This window comes from Apteryx rowi, unplaced genomic scaffold (genome assembly GCF_003343035.1).
Source record: "Apteryx rowi isolate R43461 unplaced genomic scaffold, aptRow1 scaffold_411, whole genome shotgun sequence".
Classification (NCBI taxonomy): Eukaryota; Metazoa; Chordata; class Aves; order Apterygiformes; family Apterygidae; genus Apteryx; species Apteryx rowi.
This window is the reverse complement of record NW_020450632.1, coordinates 234,124-259,496: the sequence shown is the minus strand read 5'-3', so window position 1 is coordinate 259,496 and position 25,373 is coordinate 234,124. Positions and strand designations below refer to the sequence as shown.

Below are 25,373 nucleotides of genomic sequence, written 5' to 3'. Positions count from 1 at the left end.
GGGCCGGGTCGGCGGCGGGCGCTGTCACCAGCGCGGGTTGAAGGCCCGGCGGGGCGGCAGGGAGGCCTCCCGGCAGGGAGGGAGGGAGGACGGGCGGCGCGGCGCCCGCCCTGAGGCCGCCCTGGAGGGGCTCCCTCGCCGCTGGCCGCTCGCAGCGGGCTCCCGGAGGCGGCGCCGGCCTCGCGGCTGCGCTCCGCGCCCGCGCCGGGACAGCGGCCGCTGCGGGGACGTCGCAGCGACCTGCAGAACTTCTCAGAGTGAGCTTGAAAGGACGTTGATAGGTGTCTTATTCCTCCTGTAGCCTTGCCTGCGTGATGCAGACCAATCCGTTAACGTGTTTGTATTTAACTGGCTTTCTCCTCTGTAAAATAGAGGTGAGCTCTCCGCATCTCGAGGATTGCCTAGTTTATTATCTGTCACCTGCTTTGCGATCCTCCAGGTCACTCTGAGAAGCAAAAAGCATTCATGTGTGTAAGACATCGGGTCAAAAATTTTAGCTTAAGTAGCCAAAGAAGAGAGGTTTGAACAGTAAAGTTGGGCTCTGTAACGGAATGGGGCTGACGTTCCTTGCTGGTGGTAACTGTCCGGAGAAAACGGTGGGTTAAACAGACAGAGAAAGGTAAATGGGCGCTGCAAATATCATAAAAACTTCTCCATAAATTTTTTTTCAATAAAAATTTTGTTGAACAGTCTGTAGAATGATACTTGGGGCATATGGTGCTGACCCATTGCAAAACAGGAGTGATGCACAGTCCTGCGTGCGGTCACTATTCGCTGGRTGCAAGAAACTGCTGGTTCTGTATGCTTAACTTCGGCAGTGTTTTAGCGCTGGACACTTCTCTCTTAACATCTAAGAAATCATGGGGGTAGAAGTGAGGATTTTCTTTACTTAGAATTTAGATTCTACAATGTTCATTTTGAAATTAAGCAGCTATTCCTGAATAACTTCATAACTGTCCAATAACTGTCTCTGAATAAGCCTGTGTAAGCAAATCTAGTTAAAGAAGCAAGCTTAGGAAAGTAAGGGATGAGATGGAAGGGAAAAAAAACAAAGGAAAAAATTTCTGTGATCAGCAACTTATCAACTACAGGGAAGAGAGAAATAGAAAAAGATGGAAATGAATGAATAAGTCACCTAAAATGGCTCCCAAAGCATACATTTCTTCCCTTCTGTAGTATAGTATTGCTTCTTCTTCAGTTTCTTAAATGGACTTGGTTTATAGCATAATGCGAGCCCTACTATAGCCCAGGTTAAATAGTGTTTCTGACAAAAGTGTAAAACATTAGTGATCTAAAATCCATTTGTTTGCCACTGAAGTTTATCTTATTCCACCACAGGAGACAAAAAACATTGCACATGCAGGGACACTAAGGAGCTTTGGATTTGCAGCTACTGCTGAGCAGCTTTGAAGGGGCTCCTGTGTCTCTAGAAATTCCAAACCAATAAAGAAAAACCATTAAAAAAAAAAAAAGCCCAGACAGAATTTCCAACTGAAAAAATATGTTATATAAGAACAAGTGTTTAATGGCTGAAGTGTCTACCTGCTAGTCAAGAGGGGAAAGCAAAAGGAAAAAGGAGAAAGGATTGTCCTGCCACTTTGTGCTGCTTGTGCCCCACAGAAAGAGACCCGGATCCCTGCTCTCATCTCCTTGTGTGATGCTGGTGTAAAGGCAGATGCCCCTGACGTGATCTAAACCTCCTTCCCTGCCCCTAGTTGAGTCAGGATCTGAAAGAGAAGTGCAGAAAGCATTTCAAATTTAGTCCTCAGTTGCCTAGGAAGTGCAGATCCAAGAGTGGCAGTTCAGTATACCACTCAGATGATGTAGWCAGGGAAGCATATGGTAACAAGATGGGAAAAGACTGTCTGACTACCCAGTCTGTTTCCCTGCTATCCCTGTTAAACTCAGATTTGAACTTTACTGCACTTGATGTTTTGGTAGAGTATATGTACTTCCTGGAAACCAGAATGTCACTGAAATTTGTCATCAGTGAATTCCCTAATTTTCCACAATTTCTAATCTATATTTAGCCTCTCTTTCTCAAGCACTTTAGGCCATTAGCATTTTAAAATCTAGTTTGATGTTTGGGGCTTCGTATGTGTCTCGTTGGCAGCAGCCTTCTCAGTGACCACAAGGCTCTTAGATTAGAGTTGTATATTAACTTGTGCAACAAACTCTGCTGACTTGACTGGTGTGCACACACTTCTYTCTCTTCCTTAGAAAGGTATTGATCAGGAGCAAATAACGGCTGCTCTACACTTGCTCTACTCCACAGAAGAGAAGAAAAAAGCCTATCTATTAAATTTTATAATCCCTTAATTTGTATGCATGCAGTGATGTTCAGTACTTTTACATACGCTGGCCAAACGCACTGTTCAGTGTAAAACTCTCGCCGGACTGTTGGCAGTCCTGGGGAGCAGAGCCCTGTTATCTGCTGCTGGCACGGGTCTGGGAGACGCGGCACTTCTTCCCTGTGACATGTGGGGGTCAAGCGGGCATTGCTGCCCCTGACATGGTCAGCGCTAGTGCGGCAAGCGTGCACGGGTAGCTCCTGTTGCCTTTTGTCAGCTCCCAAGGAGCAAAGGAAAAGTTGCCTAAGAATGTGCCTAAGCTCTCCATTATCCCTTCGTGGTGTTTTTTTTTTTTTTTTGGGGGGGGGGGGGTGCATGTATGTGTGCAACTGGAACTGTGCTGAACAGCACATTTTCTGTATTCCAGAAGCCGCATGAGCTGAATACGCACAGAAGCTAAGCACCATGCTGAAGTATTTGTCTTATAGTTGAGAGCCTTTTTAGAAGACAGTCAGATAGTATTTGTCTTGGGTACATACTAATTCAAAGTATGAGGATATATTAGAAAGAATGGCTGCAGTACGGTAGCTTTACATTAAGAATATTTTATGAAGCAATTCCAAGTACAAATGATTCGGAGGAAGGAGCCATTTTAGCAGAGCCATTATGGTAGATGGCCCTTTTTTGAGCTGGTTGGACCGATTTCAACCACTTGGCATAGGCTAAAAAATGGTAAGTTTTTAAAAACTAGTTTTATTGACAGCAGGAGACTTGCTAAAAAGTCTCAGGAGGTTTTTTTTTTTTTTTAATTATTTAAATATTTAGTGACTAGTTTGTGTGGAAGATCTGAACTCCACTACTGGACTGTGTGCCTACATTGGTGACTGCTAGAGTATCTGGGAGAAACTTTTCAATTTGTTTCACCTATGAAATGCCTTATAAAATTTTGAGAAGGTAACTGGATTAAGAAGCAAATGAATAGCTGGATTAAATTTTCCAGACCAGTCCTAATTTGCCTTCTCTGCAGTTAGAATTCTTGTAGTAAGTATTTGAACTTTATAGCTGTGATGAAATTGTATCTAATGCTAGTCTAGCCAAATACATACAGAACTAATTGTGTCCTTCATTTTCTCAGTCCCTGGCCTGGGATTCTGCAGTCTGGTTTGCAAACGTGCTCAATCTCCACTGCGGAGGTTAATGGGAGCTGTGCTTTGGACATAGGAAGTGCAGTAGAATTTGGAGTACTAAGAGTACTGAAATGTCTGAGGTTGAGCACTCAGAATTAGTGAATTTTTTTTTATCTTAATATACTTTGGTGTTATAGCTACAAGTTTGTATATCAGTATTTTTTACCACTGGAACATTTGGAAAATACATTAACATTAGCAAAGCATTCGTATAACGTACAGACAGGCATTTTAGTCTATCTCCTGAAGAAGTGAAATCTGTCTCCAGAGCAGTTTGTTCATGATTCAAACCACAGGCAGTGGAGCAAAGGCCGTAGGCTGAACAATGAGAAGAAGTCAGAATGAATGGAATAGCCGCTGCTGAAGTGTGTGCTGCCCGTTCCTTGCCCTGAATGATGTAGAGAGCTTGCAGGCATGTAAGAAGTTGTGTGTCTGAAGCCTATGAAATGTACAGGGTGTTGAGTAAAGGTTGCACAGGCAGCATCAGGTTTGTCACTTGCTAGAGTTTGAAGGTTTGACTTGTAATCTTTGTAAGCAGTATGCATGCATGCAGCAGAACGGCAGGTTAAAGTAGCAGGCGCATACTAGCTGACTAATGACTGGAGGATTGTTTCCTTGGAGAGAACTGAAGGGTGCAGCTTATAACTTATGTATATGCTAGATATAAAAAGAGTTTAACAGACTGTTACAAAAGACCATACAAAAGATAAGTATTGGTAACATTATCAGTAGAAAYGCTGTTTAGTAGGTATTGCATTGCAAAGGAGAAAGAACAGTATTTATACTTCATGACTATAAGAATATTTTTTAAACTCCATTCTTCTCCTTTTTTCTTCAATTTTCCTTCACTAGCAAACCATTCACCAATATAAATTGGACTACTGATTCCTAGTAATTAACTTTCTAGTTGGAAAATGTAATTTCTTTGGAACGCCAGCAAGTTTGTTTATGACTCGGAAATACTATAAAAGGAGTTATATGGGCTTTGCTTATAAGGATGTTATGCTTATAATCCTTCTATAACACGAAAGATTTGGTTATCTTTGTTTGCGATTGTTCTATATACTCTTTGTATATGCTGCTTTACTAAGAGCATTAATTTAGTAGATTGTTAGGCAAACTGAAATAAATTTTTATGTGCCTACAGTAGAAATTAGCCGGGTTTACAGACTAGTTCAAATTTGGGATGCAAAAGTCTTTGTCAGCTATCCTTCTCTCGCTCGCTTCTTGCACTCTCCCTCTCTATTAATTTATTTTTTCTGATTGTTTAATACAACAATTATAAACTGTTTAGGGATCAAGTCTGTCTGTGTGCCCTGACTAGTTACAGGGTCAGGTTGCTCTTTGCTTTCTCTCCTTTTGGCTAATGTCTTTGAACCTGAGCCACTTTACACCGTCAAAAAGATGAGGGTATGGAAGGCATTACTAGCTCAGGTTTGCTTATTCTACCCTAAGGCTTCACATCGGATAGATACAAATCAGCATGGACAGAGTTATGGAGTGATCAAGCAAAGCGAGTATTTCTGCTGACTGAGAGCACATGCTTTGCTTGGAGTGCCATGCTGTGACAGCATGTAGAAACACAGCTTAGCTAGTTTTAATCTAAAAGCGAAATTGAGACAATGGTGATCATCAATATGTCGGTATGAGGGTTCTGGTAGCCATGAAATGGCTCTTAGTACTCAATGGGATAGATAGAGCGAGTTCAGGTATACTACAGCAGGGACTCATGCAGTGAAATGTTGTAAGACAATGCTGGCTTAAAGTATTCTGGCTCTTCTTCAACCACTTTGTGAAATTACAGCCCTGTCCTTTTGGATCCGGGCACAATTTAATCCTAACAAAGACTGCAGTATATCAAGTGCTAGGAGGGAGGGATGGTAAAGGTAACACGTTGTTGGCTTCAGAGGCTTATGTCATGGCAGGGTGTTGCTGTCTGCCTTCCCTACTCTTTTTTCCTACCTTCCAAAAAGAACATTACAGGCTCTTCTATGAGGATGAAGAGTGCATGTTCCAAACACAGTCTTTACAATATTTTTGAACTCTTTCCTCTCCGACAAGGATAGGCTCCCTGGCCCTGAAAGAYGTGGCTCCTCTCAGTGTGCTTTGTGGCACTAGTAGGCCACTCTTGCGTGCCATTCCAAGCAGGTGCTCAGCTTTTGAATTCATGATTGAGCATCTGGCTGTTGAAAAGATGAGCCTTCTCCCTTCAGAATTACAGAATTATTTGGCTTTTTTTTTCCCCCAGGGAAATGGCTTACTGAGTCTGTCTTTTGCCCTCAGTGTGCAAGTTGCTGACACTTGTCACTGTTCCCTTAACAGGCTGCTGATACTCTTGCTGTGAGACAGAAAAGAAGGATCTATGATATCACCAACGTTTTGGAAGGAATTGATCTGATTGAGAAAAAGTCAAAAAACAGCATTCAGTGGAAGTAAGTCAATTCTGCATGTTTTCTCATGCTCAAGAGCAACAAAAATTGCTTCCTTTAACCTCTCCCAACTAGATATGCTAACAAAGAATTAATGTTGCACTCAGCAGTGAGCAATGCAGCATATGGGAATCACAGTAAAGTTGCAAATGCCCTTTGTCTTCTCTTTAACTTGCATCTTTGATGCATGAAACCAGGTTTGAAGTGTATATCAGAGAAACTTTTGGGAAACTTGTATTGCTACCTTATAAATAGCACTTACAGACAAAAAATTTACTCTAGATGGATCTGGGAAGGGTACTGGGACACACTGTTTTCACTTACATTTGTGTCTGTATGCCACACACATTTTCCCATGAGCCACTGAAGATGAAAAGCCAAGCTGAAGAGTTAGGGGGAGGGCTAGGAGAAAGGTCCAACAAACCAGCTCTAATACAGAAGACCTTATGTTCCAAAAGAATATAAAATTAGGTAGAAGGGAATTCTAAATTTGATCTTAAGTTTAGAATTTTCATTTTTTTTCTGTTAAAACACTGCTGGGAGAGTAAACATTCATTTGCTTCATACTGAATGTCGGTAGATTTTTTTAAATGTGTAAAATAGACTTCATAAATGATCTTTGCATGTTTGCTTTAGATTTTTTTCACATACTCTAGTTCCATGAACCCTTGTACCTTTTTAAGAGGAGTAGGTGCTGGCTGCAATACAAAGGAAGTCATAGACAGACTGAGGTATCTTGAAGCTGAAATTGAAGATCTAGAGCTAAAAGAAAAAGAATTGGATCAGCAGAAACTGTGGCTACAGCAAAGTATCAAGAATGTTATGGATGACTCTACAAATCACCAATATCCTTTTAAACAAATATTGTGCACATCCTGGAACTACAATTAAAACAACAGTTATGTGGTAAAGCATAATGTAGTTCATTTATCCATAAGCAAGGGAAGGATAATTTTTTTTTGGTTTTGGTTCAACAGTAAAAGAGTATAAATTTTGTTTACATGACCTTACTTTTAACCTGTGTAACTGTTCTGAAAATAATCTGACACATGTATATATGGCAGTAATTTTTAAATCCATAATATAATTCAGGTGTCTGGTTTTAAATGAAATATATTGCTTTCAGGCACTTTATACTTTCTTAGCAGTACTTCACATTACTATTTTTTTGTGTTGTTTCCTTCTCTTGAAAAGATTTAGCTATCTCCCAAAGATAAATCGAGTTGACAAAGTGCTGAAGCTTGCTCGGACTGGAACTGGGAAAGTATCCTGTGTGTAAATACCTCATAAGCAGAGAGTTCTAGCTACACTGTGTTCATTACTTGTAACTTTGTGTTTAGCTGTCTTGCAAGATACTGCGCAAAATAGACATCTGGGATTTCGAGCAGGAAAGTACTCTTCTTATCTAAAACACAGTGATAAGTACTTAAAATTACTTGCAGTTGCTCTACAGAAAGTGTTCCTGTAAGATGGATTTTGTAGCAAAGGAGATTTAAGTTAGATATTAGGGACTTTCCATCAGGAGAGTTCAGCACTAGACTTGATCCCCCAGGGAGATGGCAGAATCTCTGTCACAGGAGTTTTTCCAGAACAGGAGAGGCAAATGTCTGTCTGGAATGTCTTAATAGTTGGTCCTGTCTTGAGGCAGGGGGACGGGACTGCAGATGCGTGCCCAAGCCCCCTCTAGTAGTATATTTCTGTGATTCTGGGAGGTCCGGATACGTAGTTGAATTCTCCATTGTCAAATCTGAGGCAAATGGTACTCTTAAAAACAAGGTTTTACATGTTTTCCATTTAAAAATAGTCTCATTCAAGCTACTTCATTTTCCTTCTTCTAGTATTTTCCTCACATACATAGATTTTTTTTTTTTTTTTTTTTACAATACAAAACTGTGCTATTTTTAAATAGCCATTCTGAAAGCCATAAATCATGCTCTGATTACATCTCTGAGTAACAGCAGCCAGTTTATAGTTTAGGCATAGTTTGGACAAATCTCTTTTAAAGAGCAACAAATACCAGTTTCATATTGTTTGAAGAAAAATGTTCCTTGACAAAAATTACATTTTCATATGTCACCCATGAAGATATCTGTAATTGTTTCAATGGTAAGTTGCTGCTAGGCAAATTAGGGATTTCCTAATGTTCCTATTGAAAACTAACTTGTATGTATTGCATTGTTTTTGTATCTTCCAGTAACATTAGAAATAAAAACAACTGCTTTTTCCCTGAAAGTAATTTGAATTTAGAAAATGTGTTCAATAGTGATCAGTAGTAAATGGGATATCCCTCACAGTGTTCATGACCTACGAGTTCTGGTAGATAAAGGAACCTATTTTCTAGTTGTAGTCACAGATTGTATAGAATGGAGTTTCATCTGTTTTCAGAGCACTGTTTTTGGATTTTTTTTTGTTTGTTTTCTGTATTCATTCTTGCAGCAGCTTGCCTCAGGACACTAACAGAACCAGGTACAGGGCATGTTGGTCCAACCCACCAGAAAGACCAGGCAGATACAAACTTCATAACATTTTCTGGTGGCAGCTGCAGTCAGAGGGAATTCCTGATGATACTATATAAATGGAGCCAGCTAAACTTCAGAGATAGGATATTGCTACCAAATCCAAAGGGCTCCTTCTTCTGTAGAGAAGGTTTGAAGAACTTGTCAAGAATTGGTGGCAGAGATTACTTCCCTTGATGTCCTTTCCTGATCGGGGGTTACCCAAGGGAAGATTGTTTTTCAGATTTCAGCAAGGCTTAATACCATCTCTTGCTGCTTTGCAACAAGGAAAGTTGGGTTTGTTTTTGAATAAAAGTGCAAGATTAGACAAGTACTGTGGAGTTCAACAAAAATGAGCTCTCACTAAAAAATGTTAGTATTTACAAAATATGGAGGTATTTAGTATGCCAGTCACATAGTACTTCATGTAAATATCTCATAGCAGAGAGAGAGGGAAAAGCATTGTTCCGAATTATGAACAAAGGCAAAATGATGCACAGATAAGTGAGTGACCTGCAGCATCAGGCAGTTTGTGTCAGTGTGTTGATATAATTGTGATCTCCTGACTTTAACCAGTAAATTGTAGTGCACATACAGTGAGCTACATGTGAATTTGATAATCAGCTTTTACATCCCAGTTATATGTATGTACTGCAGAAGTTTCGAACGTAGACACTTGGAAATCCTGGCACAGAAGACAACCATTAAGACCTTTTTTCCTGCCCTTGTGAATTCTCTCTGTATTACCACCATTCTTCAGCAATAAAGTGAGCTGTATCACAGAACTGTTTTAGCTGAAAAATGACCTAGTTAATTAAGTATATATTTTCACATCACATAATGTATACAACTGGGAGATCTGGGGACAGTAACAAGCAGGTAAAGGARTTGCTAAATCTGGCACTGCTGCAAGAAAACGTCCTTGCAACTATGGTCTATGTGTTGGAATACTATGATTTATATTAGGTGATATACTTGGATCTTATAGGGACTATGTGAGTTCCCATCCCAAGCTTTCTATTTATGCTAGAATTTTGCAGTATTTTAAGTGGCCTTAGAGAATTACCATAGCTCATTTCAGTACATACCCTACAAGACTTCAGAAAAATATGCACAGTTAACACTTTCTTAAAAATTGCTATTTAACCAGGAGACACACTTCTAGCAATTCAAGCACCTTGTGGTACACAGTTAGAAGTACCCATACCCGAAATGGTATGTACTGGTTTCTTGTTTACCTAAGTGTTCAAGAGCGGCAATGGAAAAGAAGAGCTATGTTAGAGGTGAAGATTTATTTCTAGCCATGTGTCAGAGGGGAAAAAAAATTAAGATGATCTCACTTGAGAGTGGAGGGGCAGGATGGGGAAAAAGAACTTTTTGTACACCTAGATAGACTAATATTAATTGTGTCTTCCATTAAAAATAAGATATAATGGGGGGGTTCTCTGCCCCCTCTTTTCTCTTACTCTGAGAAGTTGCAACTCTGCAGCTTGACATACTTGCTTTGAATTCCCTTGAGAATTTATTAGCGCTGTCTTCTGTTGTTGCAATTTCTGTTTTACCCCTATATCAGATCCTGCATGAAAAAGCCTTTTAGATTTAGTTGTAGAAATATGTTTAGTCATATGGCACTAGACTGGATAGAGCAACACAGATGACAGTCTTGCTTTAGCCAGAAGCCTTGAATGAGCAGGATTAAAATAGGAAGTCAAATGACTTATCTCTGTCCATCTTTAATTTCTGTATTGCAGTGCTCTGTTTTAAATAGGGCTTACGTAGTTGGGAGAAAGTGTTGTATGAAGCATGTTAGCCACCCACTGTGCTTGTAGAAGGATGATATTCATGTGACAAGTTTCACAAGCTATTTTCAGTGAGGCTAAGCACACCCTGATAACAACATCCAAAACTAGAACCATGAAGCTGATGTAGTGATACTGTCTTTGTCCATCTGTGCTAAAGACAGTTCAGGCAATGGAAAGGTTCTTTATGTGACCAGAGTTGCCTGTTGTATCTTTTTGACTTTTTGTTGAGGACTAAAACAGCTGATCTCAGGCTTAATCTGCAACTTCAAATGGGATGTTGTTGCTTTGGTTTCCCTTCCSTCCCCCTTTCCCCACTTTCCTCATCCTCATTTTTTTCAGAATGTATTTGCTGAAAATCTATTTGTTGAATTAACCACAGTGAGGTCAGCAGTCTCATTGAGACTGTACTACAGGAAGCTAGTGCTAGCTAAATTGCTCAAATAACTTATCAACGAGAAGACCTGGCAAATCAGCTAAGAAATTGTTTCTACTGACTCATGATTCTGTGTTCACTGAATCCAAGTGGGATATTCAACTGTAGTTGGATGGTTGGTCCCAATTAAGATAATTCTGAAGCTCAGTTTAAAAGCAAGCAATCTAAATGTACAGAAATCATTATTTATTATTGTTGTTATTGGTAAGATGAAGCCCTGGTATAAGTCTCATGTAACTTTAATTCAAGATCAGCTAAGCACTTCGGAGGATTGTATATTTTTGTCTTCTGTAACTGTGTTCTGGTCAGGTAAATACATAACAGGTTTGTAACCTGTTTTTTATTAGGTCACATATCTGTTTTAAATTACTTTTTTCTTTCTGAATATGATCTGATAAGTTTGTCAGTTATCTCTTCCTAGTGTTCTGACTAGAAGAGCACTGCACTTATCTCCTGGAAGGTAAAAAAGTACAATTTGAGAATTCTATTTAAATACCTTCTTTACTTTCTATGGGAAATGACTATATGCAATTACTGTCATTTTTGGTAAGTTTCAAGCTCTCAAGGAATTGTAACTTTCCTYATATGCAACTTCACAGGGACAGAATGGACAAAAGAAATACCAGATCAATCTTAAAAGTAGTTCAGGACCCATCCACGTGCTGCTTATAAATAAAGAATCAAGTTCCTCCAAGCCCATGGTGTTTCCAGTTCCTCCACCCGATGACCTTGCACAACCCCCATCTCAGCCTGCAAATCCAGTGACTCCCCCTAAACCTGCTACTGCTACTCAGAATCCTCCAGAACAACATGGTCTTAACCAGGGGCAACATTTACCACAAACATCAGCTGCAGACACACCATCAGGTAGGTCCAGGTTTTTTTCCCCGCTTCAGTTGGGTAGGAGGAACAAGGGGACTGAGAGGAGGAAAGCAGTTAGAAAGGGGGTAGATAAAGGAAAGGCAGATAACAATTTGCATAACATAGCAGCTGTCTGTTAAGAAGCTACCCCAAGGGCTTACTAAGAGCTCTCTGGAGGTTGCAGAGAAGCCTCTTCCTCTTCTGTCTTTCATCTAGTAAGGCAGATTATCCCTTGGTAGCTTATCATCTTACACCAAAAAGATTTTGGATGTGATCTTGTTAAATATTCTGAGATCCTTCTCCAGAATGAATGCATGCAGTGTGGAACAAGATTGCCGACCTCTGATGGAGTGATTTGAACATGCATCTTTTAATGAGACTGACAGTACAGGCAGCAGTTCCTGCTTTTGTGCCACAAGATTGCTCACCTTCTTCTGCACAATCCCAGTGAGGGACTGCCTGCCTATGGCCTAGTTTTTTTCATAATAATGGTAGGATAATATAAAGACACTTAAGAAAACACTATCAATATAGCAAACTAGCTTTCTGAGGGGTCCTGATTAAATTGTGCTCATGACTTAAGAAGGGGGAGACTCTCTCACCTCAACCCTGACATTGGCCATGTTCTCCTAGTAAGACAAAGCCGGGTGCAGGTGTTCTGTGTTCCTTTTTACCAAAACAGACTTTTATAATGTGCTTTTCACTCTTTGTAGACAGCAGTTTGCAGCAGAACAGTGCGACTTCAGCAACTCCTTATTCCAGCCTTCCAGACTCTGCATTATACCCCAGCCTTTCAGGAGATGTCACCCAAACTACAGCTAGCTCAAATGACTATCAGGCTTTGCTCCCTTTGGATGTTAACTGTATTCTCAAGCCAAATTCATTTGACATAGCAAAGATGGATGAGCCCGCAGGTAGGAAGAAACCGTTACTATTTTAACAGTTTTACTAGTTTCCTGAGCTGTTCTTTGTGACCAAGTTACCAGTGAGTTATCAAGTGGTAAAGATGAACACTTTTGCCACAGAGGAAATGACAGGCCTTTGTCTATCTCCTAACAAAGCCATTGAGCCACTTTTGAGCAGCAATCTCATTCTGAGTAAAATACCCTCCTCTGCTGCCAAATAAGCTTTGTATTGCACCCAACTTTAAGGTTATAAGAGATCAACTGTACAGCACAGGAGAGGAAGGAGAAATTTAGCAGGAACAATTGAGGGATAAAAATACAAATATCTTTTAAGTATATATGGCACACTGACTGTCTCCACAGCTCCTGTGGTGTGCACACAAGCCATATTGTACTTTGCAGTTCAGTGTTTTAATGCAGAGAATCTGCATTAGCTACTATAAATGCATGCTTCTGTCTTTCACAGGAACTATCAGTGGGGATATTATTGATGAACTCATGTCTTCTGATGGTGAGTATTCAGTATCTTCACTTTTTAATAATGACAAGTAGTAGCATGGTTTTTGTATGAACAGTACTCTTGGTAGGTGTCTGTTAAATCTGATGCCAAGAGTCAATATGAAACTACTTCTTTCCCCTGTGCTGCCTCCTCTATCCTTGTCATTCTGGTCTTTGCTCCCCTTTCAGTTCCTCTGTAACAGTTTTATTTAACAATCAAAATGTGAAAGTCTCAATGCAGCAAGCACTTACATGCATGAGTAACTCAACAGTACTTAATTCAGGAACAAAGAAAGAATAGGCTGATGACTAGGGTGCTATCTTAAAAAAAATTGGTTTAGTTTTGTTCTGCCCCAGGCTTCCTGCAGGAGCTTTAAGTAAATAGAACATATTTACGTGCCTGCATGCAGACTGATATATGGCCAGCTTTGGTACACTGGCAGAACAGACAAATGTAACCCGCTTCTGGTCCTGTGCCTCAGCGGCCACTGGAATACAGAGCTGAGCCGAGCTAGTAAGTTCGAGTACTCCCTGCCTCTCTGCTGTATCTGCACTGACCCAGGTGCCAGGCAAAGAGCTGAACTCAGCTGGCATTCTTCATCTTTCCCTGTACCTGTGCTATTCTGCGAGCAGCCTGTGTTATCATCTGCTCTTCAAGCAGACAGCCTCAGGGTTTATCCAGGAGGAACCCTGCAATTATAAGATCCAAGAGGGAAGACAGGATTACATGAATGTGCCAATAAAATACATGGTGAAAAGGGAAATAGGCTCAACTTTTAAAGCAGATGATACAGCATGTCCAGCTCATCTGCATTAGATTACTGTGCTGAAGCAAGGCATGAGGGCTAAGGCTTCTCTTCTTGCATTGCCCAAAGACTGCTTCAAGTCCATGCTTGAAATGCAGTGTACAGAGAGCCTGCCAGCCTCCATTTTCCATCCGTAAAATGGGGACAATGGTAACTTCCTTATGTGAGATGATAAATGTTTGAAGATTACAGTGCTGCAACAGGAAGAAGGAAATACCTATGTAAGTGATGGCTTTCTGATGGAAATTTCAAAAGCTGCTCAGCAGCGCCTTTGCTGCACAAGGAGAGGTTAAGTCTGTATTCCACAGCAATCACTCCGTGCCAGCAAATTCACTTAAAATATTAAGAAAAAATGAAGACATATCACTTACTGCTTTAGTTGTAAGGCAGTACAGGTATTCCTAGCACGTATCCCAGCATGCTTGTCAGATTGTCAAGACAATATTTTAATCAAGACTAAACCTGGCACTGAGGATGACAGACATGATGAATTATGAGATAGGACTCATATGCTGGAAGTGTTTTAATTTAAACTAAACTATTCCTGCTTTACAGTTTTTCCTCTCTTACGACTCTCTCCTACTCCCGGAGATGACTACAACTTTAACCTGGATGATAATGAAGGAGTCTGTGATCTCTTTGATGTGCAGATACTAAATTATTAGATATTGTGTCAACCAGACTATCTACCTCTAACTATAACATTCTAGACTTCTTCATAACCTAAGTATTTGAATAATGAATGTATAACTTCTTAGTTCACTGACTCTGGGAGTATATTTCCTTTTGCTTCCTTTAACTACTTCACAAAACAAATGGAACAACCAGAGAAAAGGGCTTTCATCAAAAATTCTGGCATTTTTTTCACCTGTGTGTCCTTTGTGTAATCCAATGATTTGAAGTTTTCTTTTGTAAAAAACATTTGAAAATGCTTTACAGCCTTTTGATCATTAAAAAAAAAAAATGATTTGGCTTCCTGCTCACAGTTATCAGCATTTTTTGAAGCTTTACTGCCAAGAAGCTTTCTGTACCTTTCAATCAATAACCTTTCAATCAATTTTGAAGCTTTCACTGCCAAGCTGAAAAGTGAAGGACATCAACTTGAGTTATGCTAAATTGTTTCAGTGAACCAATTTTGTGAAGTGCCTTCTGTTTTAGCACTTTAAGTTTCTCACACTGACTTCTGACATTCCACTTTCCTAGATTATAGGAAAGGTCTGTTTGTAGTTTGTATTAAAGTGTGCCAATACTTGTATATTAACAAGATTTTTTTAATAAAATTGTACAAACAAAGCAACCACTCTGTGTACTCTTCATTTCTTGGAATCCCTGCATCATCTATTATGCATTACAACTGAGATAATAGGCTTGTGGCGGCATCCACGTTTGCTGGTTCATGTTCCAGATGCTTGGAAACCTGAAAATAAGAAGTTTCACTTTTAAGTAGAGTGTAATTTCTTTTCCTTTTTTTTTTTTTTTTTTAACAGCTTGGGAAAAAAGATTTAGTAAGTACCTGCTGTTTAAAAGATTAATTAGTCTTTGAAATATTTAATTTAGGCTAATTCTGCAGTCATAATTCAGTAATTTGGGGGGATTACAGGATTCACTAAATCTGACAAATCAGCAGCCAGTACTGTATGCTACAGGAGAAAGACAAAAGATTGTGCCAGTAACATAAATGGAAACAGGCTCAATTTTTAGTTGAGGGTGTTATGCTCTAGACAGCGTAATTTTGAAGCCTTAGAAGAAATACTATTACTTACAGCCTGAGTGATCAAATTCATGGTTATGTCATGAACTAGCACATGAGGAGTGGCATAGTCTGAATTCCCAGCCATATGCAAGCCAGCAGGGCTAAGGCCAATGGCACCAGCTGCCTTGAAACCCTTGCTCAGCCTCATCCTATGCTGGAGGCAGTCCCCTGCAGTTCCTTTTTCCTCAGCCTCTCCTGAAGGTATTTAGTGCTGGTTCTGTTGCTCCCAGCCATACAGAAACTTGACCACCCCAGGCACAGTAAATAAAACTTGTGGCCACATTACTGAACTAATCCCTCTACTTCCCCCCACAGCCAGCATGGATTCACCTTTACTTCCTACCGGGCCATTGCTTTTTCCATCCCCCAAACCATGACCAGATCATCAAAGACAGCTGGCAAAAGAAGGAGCTTGTCAGCAATTAAATTGTGTGCCAGTGCTCAAGACTCTGTCTAGCCCTGTTTACTTGGCTAGGCTAGACAAAGCAAAAGGAGTGAAACATTGTCTTGATCCCTAAGTGCTGCAGGCAAGAGTTATTGTACAGAAACTGCTGTGTTTCAGATGTTGGTAGTTCTAATGAGGGAGTATGAAGGCTTGGGAATGCGGAACAGAAAGAGGTAGAGCCATTTGGTTCAAAAGATCTACTAGGTGCTTCAGGTAGGGAACAGGAAGAGTCACTTTTACTTTGTGTCTATTCATGTTGAGACACAAGCCTCAAATCAAGGGTCTGTAGCTGGACCTGACTTTAAAAAATCCTTTAGAAATAAAGGTAGAGCATCATTAAAATGTTTAGGAAGCACACTCAGGCTTAGCTGCCCACCCTCTTCACTTTTGACTTTAATAGTTATATAGTACTTAAATATGCTAACCAGATTTTAACATTACCATGCAACTGAAATTAATAAAGCTGAGTTTAAAGCACTAGAGCAACAGCATGAATTGCCTTCAGTCTTAGGGACAGAGCATAATGCTTTGAATGTGGCACTTTGTAAAAAAACTGAGGAGGGAAATGAAAAGAATACAATTACCTGATGTTCCTGTTGAGGTTCTGCTGCCGTGCCTTTTGATAGCTGCTTTACTTCTTTCTGAACTTCTGTAAATGCTTTATTTAGTGCTCTGACTTTCTCAGCATTTACAATATTTATCTGTAAAGAGAAAAAAAAAATCCTAGAAGTTGGTATTTTAGACTGAAATTCCGTTGGTATATTGTGAAACTGCCTCATTTCTGTACAACTATTACAGAGCCTATGTATTATGCATATCTTGCAAAATTGCTTTTTGCAGGCAACATTCTTAGGTTTGGGTTTATTTTTTGGTACTTCATTGTAACATCTAGTCATGTAAATATTATATTACTAATGTTCTAATAAATTGACAATTATGAAAGCAGTTAAGCTTATTCTGTTGGAAAGGGAAACCATGCCTCTGGTCCAGAAACAGAACACAGAGAACAAAAGCCTGGTTGTAGATAAGCCATGCCACCTTCAGTTCCTCTCAGCTGGAGTGAGTGAACATAGACAGTTCAAGGAAGGATTCCTTACTTCATCTGTAAATGATCAGACCAGTTTGAAATGTTCCAGCCGTTCACCTTTCAGCATCACACATTGCACTCCTCCTTGTTCCTACTGTAGGTTGACCAACAATGTCTACCAGACTTTGCTATGGTAGTTAAAGAAACTTGTGCAGCGGGGGCAGAACAGGGTGTGCATCTGGTCCTGGACACCTCTTTTCACAAAGATGCTTGCTTCCGAATGGGAACTAAGACACAGACGTGCTGTGCTCTGGGGACAATCTTCTGTAGTAGAGGAGCAGGCTGGATACTTGGGGCCATAAGCACTTTCTTTGCTGCAGTAAAGAAAGATTTGGCTAATCTCAGCCCTGGTGCCTGTTGCTTCTGAAGCACCAAATTTTGAACAGGATCTTAGCCAGATAGCGGCATGTTACATTGCAACACGTTCCAGAAGCATGTGAATACTTCTGCAGGCAATCCCAGATTTCAGGATACCTGCTACTGTTCCAAAGGCTCCCGCTGTAATTCGCCTCGTAGCAAAATATGTAGGCAGGAGCAAACCATGAACTCTTACACCTATCCCTGTTGCTTTCARTGCTTCCTTAATGTCAGATCATGGATACGTTATTCTAAACGAGCGACTAAGAGAATCTAAGAGAATCAAAGTAGTAATAAGGCAGTGGCAAGAAGCTGATCAAACAAGTCTATTTAGCAGTAGCAGTTTAATTCATAATACCTCAAGAAATACGGATTTAGCTCGTAGCTCAAATTAAAGTGGATGGGACTGTAGGCAGCTCAATTTACAAAGTGTTTAGGGCCTGTTAACATTTTCCAGCCTCACAGTGATGCTGAAAGGGTGCAACCAGTTCTTAAAACCAACAGCATTTGGTTTTAAGAACGGATATTCTCTGATACCCTGGAAAGGACATCTCTGTGGCAAGAGGCTCTGTAGTTAGCATTTGTATCTATATCAAAAGTTGCTTGAATAGTTATAATTGACTTTTATCTGTTAAAGAGTAAACCTGTTTTAACAAATTTTTCTGAGCACCTTATTATACTGGTTAAATAAGCGATAAGTAAATCCCGAAGGCCTAATGAATTAAAGAATACAGCTTCAAACACACAATAAAATTTTACTCCTAATGAGATACTGACTTTTCATTAAGATGATTTCAAACCTGTTTCTCTCTTTATTACACAAAACACTCTAAGAGGCAATTTGATGCCAGTACATTAAACTGTTTTGGGTCTCCCTGTTTATTTCCGGAGTTTGTTATGTTCCTGTTTACCAGGTTAACTGGTCAAGGAGCTTTATCTTCCAGGAGAAAATCGGAGAGGGCCTTTTCTAGGGCTGCTGTTCAGTTAAACTCTATTTGCCCAGCATACTGTAGCTAGATCTATTGGGAACATTAACCCACTAACTTTCTACCTGTATTACGGGCGCCGGCGAGGGCGTTTGCAGACCTTGCGCTTCTCTCTTTGGCAAGGTAGTGACATCACGCAGCACTCAATTTTCAGGAGGAAACCTCGCACTTAGGCACGTAATCCAGCTGCCAGGAGAGGGATTTTTTTTTCCTCCAAATAGAAATCTTTCTTATTCAAATTGAATTTTTTATCCAGAAGCGTAGCGCTCGTCATACAGCTTCATTTAGTCAAGACCCGCCCTCCCCCCCGCCGAGGTCTCGGGGACACCGCAGGCCGCAGCCGCCGGGGAGGGAGCGCACGTGCACCCGCCGCGACCCGCCGCACGCACCTTGCGCAGCGCCGTGGCGACGGGCTTCGGCTTCGCCTTGGCCTTGGCCTTGGCCGCCCTCCCGCCGGCGGCGCGGAAGACGCTCCCGCTCGCCCGCGCCCGGCTCCTGCCCATGCCCGCGCCGCCGCCCGGCCCGGCCTGACGTCACAGCCGCGCGCCGGGCAGCCCGACGTCACGGGGCAGGGGGCGCCCCGCCCGGAGGGGGAGCGCGCGGCTCCGCGCTGCGCGGGTGTTTAAACGTGGGGTTTTCGGTTTTCGGGTGGGTCTTTTGCGTGGCCGCTGCGAAACCCGGTTTCCTCGTGGCGCCGGTTATTAAGCGCGATGAAGCCTCGCTGCGGAGTGACCCCCGGCGTTAAACGCACCGAGAGGCGGCGCGGAGCCCGCTCGGGGCAGCGGTGCGCGCTGCGCTTTACTTGCGGGGGCAGAGGGGACCCCAGAAACGGGCACCTCCCCCCCACCCCGTCTTTACTACCTGCGTGTCAAACAACTCACAAAACTTGCGGGGAGGCGGTTTGGTTTTGTCCGAACCGCTCTTTTGGGAGCGCGGCCGGGTGCGCGGCGCTGCGCGGGGGGCGGCAGCCACAGCCTCCCTTGGTGACCCGGCGTGGGGGGGCAGGCGCACCTCCGGCGCCGTCACCCCCTGCGGAGCCCCCGCGGCTTCGCGCTGCGCGGACCCGCCCGCCGGCGGCTGGCGATCGGGACGGGACGGGACGGGACGGGACGGGGCAGGGGCGGGCTGCGCGGGTGCGCAGCGCAGCAGGTTTCTTATCGGCGCCGGAGCATCGGGGCGTCGCCGCTGGCCTCCTTCAAAGCGGGCGGCGGTGCCGCGACGGCCGCTTTTCTCGGCTCGGTTCCGCTCCGTTCGGCTCAGCGCTGCCCGGCCCGGCCCGGCCCGGCCCGACGCAGCACCATGCTGCACTGGGGGTACGACGAGCACAACGGTAGGGGCCGGGGCACCCGCGGGGGGGAGCGCGCCGCGCCGCGCTGCGCTGCGGGAGCCGCCCGCGGGGCTGGTGCGCGGAGCCTGGCGGTGCGAGGCGGTGCCGGGTCCGCCGGGAGCGGCGGGCGCTTTGCTGCGCTTCGCCTCGGAGCTGGGAAGCTGCTCGGTCCTGCTCGCTCGGGGACCTGGCTCGCTCGCCCCGTCCGGTGGCTGCCTGCACGTATCAAGTGTTCATTAGATGGTCGCACTGACCGGACCTGCTGCGCTGGCAGTGCCGGACTCTGGCTGCGCTGCCTGTGTTCCCCGTGGGAAATGCTAAGTGTTAATCAGCAGAGTAATTTGAACTTATAACTATGCACCTAAGAGGAGAAACTTTTAGATCCTAGTTATTTCATAGTTTCCTTAATCTAATCCTTCTTTGAAGTCACACTGCGTACTCATCAGCCGACCGAAAGACTTCCCTGCGCTTTGCATCGTAAGTCATGCAAATGCACTCTTGTGTGCAGACGGGCACGCACTTCACGCCAGCAGAAATCAAAGTGCTTTTCTTAAGTTGGAGAGTCAACTCTGGTGAAGTAATAAAAGCTTATGTGGTCTGTTTTCATACATAGAGAAATAGGACACCATGATAGTAAAAGGAGAAATGTATGTATTTGCACATACCAATGCCTACAGCAGTATGTTTCTTTTATATTATTATTTAGAGTTTGGAATACTGTTTGTGTGAGTCCTACCTTTCCTTCAAGATCCTTTTGTTCAGTCTTTTTTGGATGGATATACTTTTCCAGAAAAACTGGGCGGTGGTGGGTCGTAGTGATGTTGCAAGGATTAGGCGTGTTATCTAATATTATGCAGTGCTGTACCCCTCCCCTTAAGACGCAAACGGGGCTTGTTTTTCAAATTTGTGTCTCCATGTGTTTTCCAAGAGTGCTGTGGACTTCACCTGCAAGGTCCAGATAAGAAGCTTGCTTTCCCTCCCTTATCCTAGCCCCCCTCCTTGGCTATGCTCAGCTTCTGGGAAGGGGAGGGTGCCCCAGTTCCTATCAGGTGGTCGCCCTGGACCTTGCTTGAGGCCCCATCTCCAGCATCAAACCCTGTTTTCTGGCTGATAACCTATGTGGGGCGATGATTGCCTTTGCTTCTCTGCTGGAGCCCCAGCTGCTTCTGGATGGGTGGCTCTTCGCCATCCATCGCCTTCCCCTCGCCCCTCGGGAGGAGAGCGGAGGTGCCTTGGGCAGCCAGTTCTTCCCCGCGCCTCCCTGGCAGCCGTCTTACCTGTTAGCTCATCTCTTTGTATGCACTCATTTCACTGGTTTAAGCTTGTTTCTTGTTTTGCTGAGCAGCAGATGTGTGAGATTGCTGTGAATGGTGACAAATTTTGTCGCCCTGTGTGGCTGTGAATAGTTTCCCTGACGCTAAGATTAGCTTTTGCAACTAAGGAGGTAGCAATGGAGTAAAATTAATTAAATTTGGTCACAGTCATATACTAAAATTGACTTCCTGAAGAGTTGGAAAGACATGTACATTCACTTCGAATTCTGTATTTGTTATTTGCAGAGATAAAACTGCTTATTTTTAAAACTGGGGGAAAACTCTTTTGCCCCCTTAGCGATAATGAGCACAACAGAAGTTATTTGGTCCATAATGTAAACTTTCAAATGTTACACACATATGGCTACATATATAGTGTATGTATGTATAAGGGCATGGACTGAGTGGTATACACAGAACAAAATGTTTTCAGCTGCTTTGATGCCCATATTTCTGAAATGCTAAGAGACATTATTTAATTTCTATGCAAACCTTGGTCTTTGTTTTCTTGTTGCTGTTCTTACTTGACAGTTTTGATGGTGCTTGCGTCCGGGGGCATAATACTGAGCTCTTGGTAACTGGCTTCTGCATGACATTATGCATGCTCTTCTTAGCTGCTCGAGGCTCTTGTGAAGAGACGAATGTCCTCACCCCTTCACATAGACTTTCCTTTTTAGATAACTGGGSAATTGCTTTAGCTAAAAGACACATTCAGAATCGATTGCCTTTAGTTTATGACTTACTTAATCAAATGTATGGAAAGTACTTATATATATTGTGTTTTACTGCAGAAATGCCCACTGGTCTCTTACAAGTCTAACACTCAAGTGTTTTATAAATAAAAAAGTGATATTTGTTCTTTTTTCTTGATTTATTCTTTTTTCCTGATTTTATTCTTTTTTCTCTGGGAATCGTTACGTAGTTTTGATGTCTGCTTTGAAAAGTGCCACTGAATTTTACCCATTATGAATTTCCAATTGATTTCATTAGTGCTAATATTATTGTAAGCTACCATGTAACTAAATTACTTGCAAACCTGACATTGCAAATTTAAGCATTCTGCATGTGATAAAATGGGCAGTGGGCCCTCTTTAGAAATAAATGAGGATGTGATCCTGCAAAGATTGGGCCATACCAAACTAATAGACATCCTGCATACAATATCAAGCTGTTCAAAAAAATTCCACTTTTTCACCTGTATGTGCTCTATCCATGCAAGCGTGCAGGCACACTGCCTCTGACCCATAGCCCTCAGTGTCCCTGCCAGTCTTGCTTCAGCCTTGTCTAGGCTTTTTGATGAAACTCCTCACCTTTAACTCTAGCTGCAAAAAGAGCAGCAATTGGCAACTGCTGTTAGGTGCTATAGTGAGCTGCATTTCCTGGCAAATTCATAACTGCATTTGTTACAAGATGTGTTTCATAGACTGAGTGTGTGCAATGCCAGTGGGCACCATAAGCAGCAGTAGCCTAATCTCGAAGTGACAGAGGTGTGCATGGCATATAGGCAACTCTGTGTCCAAAATAAAGGCACGCAATCTTCAGAGCAGATGATTTAGCTTTTTTGTCATGAATCCTGGTCGCAACGGTTTTGATTGTCAAAAGCTGCTATGTAATCTCCTGGCAAAAAAATATTTTTTCTGTAAACAGGAAGGAATTTCATATGTTCAAATATGTTCATTGTAACCAAGTTCCTTCAGTAAATTAAAAAATGCAGGGAGATAAATTGGTGAGTTATACATTCCTGAGTATATCTTAAATATGTACCTGGAAAATTAAAGTGCATATTATGTTGAAATGGAGGCATACAGTTAAGATCCAAATTCAGAAGCAATTTTCACCCTGGAGGTCCCACTGCCTTAAATCCGACTGTTTGATGTGCGTTAGAATGTGAATGTCATGTCCGTGGTCTTCCAACTGTAATGACTTATTTTTGGATGGTTGTGCACGATGTTTGCTTTGGGATGGGGTCAATAGTCGCAAATTGAGCCACAGTTTTTCTAGAGTGGCAAGAGTGATAATTTTATTGCTAGGTTGTTAGTAGATAGTCTAGTAAAGGCATACAGCTTCATATAACTGAGGAAAAATGAATGTAAGCTTTTTGTTATTTTCCTGTATATGTTAAAGAGGCCAGATTTTTGGCAGTCTCGTGTTACTGAGGAATACTTAATCACCAAAGCAAAGACATGATTTTGTAATCTGAACTAAGGACAAGTACAAATGCAGATACAGTGTCTTTTTAGAACCAAAGTTTATTGTAGAATAATTAGTTAATGTTAGGATCACAGACTTGGGTCCTCTTTTTGTCCCAAGTCCAAGAGATTAAGATAGTCTTAGCATAAATTATGCTACATTATTTTCTATCTAAGGGTGGAGCTGTTTAGATAAATCATATTCAGATAGAACATATTTTTTTTTTATCATCACTGTGGATTTTATAGAATGCTTAAGTCATATCTTTGTATTCCAGGTTCCTCTTAGACAATTGAGCAGATTTGATATGGAGAATCCAATGAGGGACTCTGTTTTTGTTTTACTAATACTTTGTTTGCATAAACTTTATGAAACATAAACTTGAGTGGGTAGTATTTATATTATAAATAATTCATATTATGTACTGTATGATAACTGTAGTTACTGCTGAGCTGGAGCAATAGAACCAAGTAATTAAGCACATAAATATATTTTCCTTTTCCTTGGTTTAGCAATATCCTAAACATATTTGAAATAAAGTAGCAATCAGCTTTTTCTCAGCATCCTAAATCGCAATAGTAAGGTATAAATGATGGGATGTTGCTTCTTAAATGGGTAAAGTTGTGCACTGCATCTCTAACTACAAGGTACTAGAATCTAAACACAGTTAAAATCATGTAATATGCTAAACGGTGCTTAATTAAAATATTGAATGACTTTGACCATCATTTTTGAAGTAATAAGTATTACATTTAAATATGTAAATATGTGAATAAATATTTCAAGCCAGTAAGATGTTTATCTGCTATCTTAGTAGTGGCTTGCTTAATGGGTTTAGTTAATTAAGTCATTAACAAAATGACCTTCTAACAAATTCAAGACTGAAGGTTCATGCCTTTGTTCTACCTGAAATTTAAGCCTTAGTTGGTCTTTAAAAGCTCCTTCTTCCCTCTTCCTTTTTCTGTGATGCTCAGAGGGCTGGAGGTGGATGATGAGTGGGTCGAGAGCTTATGGGTAAGGATTAAGGGTCACACTAACATGGGTGACACTGTTGTGGGTGTTCGCTACAGGCCACCTGTTCAGGAAGAGAAAGTAGATGAGGCCTTCTACAGGCAGCTGGAAGTAGCCTCACGATCCCAGGCCCTGGTTCTCATGGGGGACTTCAACCACCCCAATATCTGCTGGAGGAACAGCACAGCTAGGCACAAACAGTCCCGGAGGTTCCTGGAGAGCATTGGTGACAACTTCCTGACACCGGTGATGAAGGGGCCAACAAGGAGAGGTGTGCTGCTGGACCTGTTTGTACTAACAAACAAGGAAGAGCTGGCTGGAGATGTGAAGGTCGGGGGCTGCCTTGGCTGCAGCGACCATGAGATTGTGAGTTCAGGATCCTGCGAGGAGGAGGCAGGGCACTAAGTAGGATCTCAACCCTGGACTTCAGGAGAGCAAACTTTGGCCTCTTCAGGGACCTACTTGGAGGAATCCCATGGGTTAGGGCCCTAGAAGGAAGGGTGGGTCCAAGAGAGCTGGTTARTATTCAAGGATTGCTTTTTCCATGCTTAAGAGTGGTGCATCCCAGTGAGCAAGAAGACTAACAAAGGGGGCTGGAGACCTGCGTGGATGAACAAAACTCCTGGCAAAACTCAAACAGAAGAAGGAAGTGTACAGAAGGTGGAAGTGGGGACAGGTCACTTGGGAGGAATATAGGGACGTCATCGGAGTATGTAGGGATGCAACTAGGAAGGCCAAGGCCCCTTTGGAATTGAATTTGACAAGAGATGTCAAGGACAGCAAGAGGGGCTTCTTTAAATACATCAGCAACAGAAGGAAGACTAGGGAGACTGTGGGCCCGCTGCTGAATGGGGCAGGGGCCCTGGTGAYGAAGGATGCAGAGAAGGCAGAGTTACTGAATGCCTTCTTTGCTTCAGTCTTTACTGCTAAGACCAGCTCTCAGGAACCCCAGACCCTGGAAACCGGGGAGAAAGTCTGGAGAAAGGAAGACTTTCCCTTGGTGGAGGAGGATCAGGTTAGAGATCATTTAAGCAAACTTGACACCCACAAATCCATGGGCCCCAATGGGATGCACCCACGAGTGCTGAGGGAGCTGGTGGATGTTATTGCTAAGCCACTCTCCATCATCTTTGAAAGGTCATGGAGAACAGGAGAGATGCCTGAAGACTGGAAGAAAGCCAATGTCACCCCAGTCTT

The 25,373-nt window shown here is 42.2% G+C and overlaps 4 protein-coding genes across 12 annotated transcripts in view; 3 read left to right on the top strand and 1 right to left on the bottom strand.

Moving 5' to 3' along the window:
* Positions 1-5,869, top strand: part of LRRCC1 (leucine rich repeat and coiled-coil centrosomal protein 1) — a 31,286-nt gene extending 25,417 nt beyond the window's left edge. The window contains exon 21 of one of the 2 annotated variants that reach the window (XR_003255199.1): positions 5,801-5,869. The gene's annotated coding sequence lies outside the window, so the exon portion shown is untranslated. The remainder of the gene's footprint in view (positions 1-5,800) is intronic. The other variant, XM_026075797.1, reaches the window with a different exon arrangement.
* Positions 1-15,004, top strand: part of E2F5 (E2F transcription factor 5) — a 19,457-nt gene extending 4,453 nt beyond the window's left edge. The window contains exons 1-9 of one of the 5 annotated variants that reach the window (XM_026075798.1): positions 300-374; positions 5,801-5,910; positions 6,591-6,752; positions 7,970-8,013; positions 9,553-9,617; positions 11,237-11,504; positions 12,212-12,412; positions 12,870-12,914; positions 14,263-15,004. In XM_026075798.1, the coding sequence (XP_025931583.1) occupies positions 315-374; positions 5,801-5,910; positions 6,591-6,752; positions 7,970-8,013; positions 9,553-9,617; positions 11,237-11,504; positions 12,212-12,412; positions 12,870-12,914; positions 14,263-14,372 (1,065 nt within the window). In that variant the 5' untranslated portion in view covers positions 300-314 and the 3' untranslated portion in view covers positions 14,373-15,004. Of the gene's footprint in view, positions 1-299; positions 375-406; positions 597-3,005; positions 3,024-5,800; positions 5,911-6,543; positions 6,753-7,969; positions 8,014-9,552; positions 9,618-11,236; positions 11,505-12,211; positions 12,413-12,869; positions 12,915-14,262 lie in introns of those variants that run through there. The other 4 variants (XM_026075799.1, XM_026075802.1, XM_026075801.1 and 1 more) reach the window with 4 other exon arrangements.
* Positions 14,958-18,869, bottom strand: CUNH8orf59 (chromosome unknown C8orf59 homolog). Its single transcript, XM_026075816.1, has 3 exons — positions 18,725-18,869; positions 16,490-16,606; positions 14,958-15,124 (listed from the first exon to the last, which is right to left on the bottom strand). The coding sequence occupies exons 1-3, from the start codon at positions 18,836-18,838 to the stop codon at positions 15,056-15,058; spliced, it is 300 nt and encodes a 99-aa protein (XP_025931601.1). The 5' UTR covers positions 18,839-18,869; the 3' UTR covers positions 14,958-15,055.
* Positions 18,870-19,544: 675 nt separating this feature from the next.
* Positions 19,545-25,373, top strand: part of LOC112970912 (carbonic anhydrase 13-like) — a 23,438-nt gene continuing 17,609 nt past the window's right edge. For 2 of the 4 annotated variants that reach the window (XM_026075806.1, XM_026075805.1), the window contains exon 1: positions 19,547-19,665. In XM_026075806.1, coding sequence (XP_025931591.1) covers positions 19,635-19,665 — 31 coding nt within the window. In that variant the 5' untranslated portion in view covers positions 19,547-19,634. Of the gene's footprint in view, positions 19,666-25,373 lie in introns of all 4 variants that reach the window. The other 2 variants (XM_026075804.1, XM_026075807.1) reach the window with 2 other exon arrangements.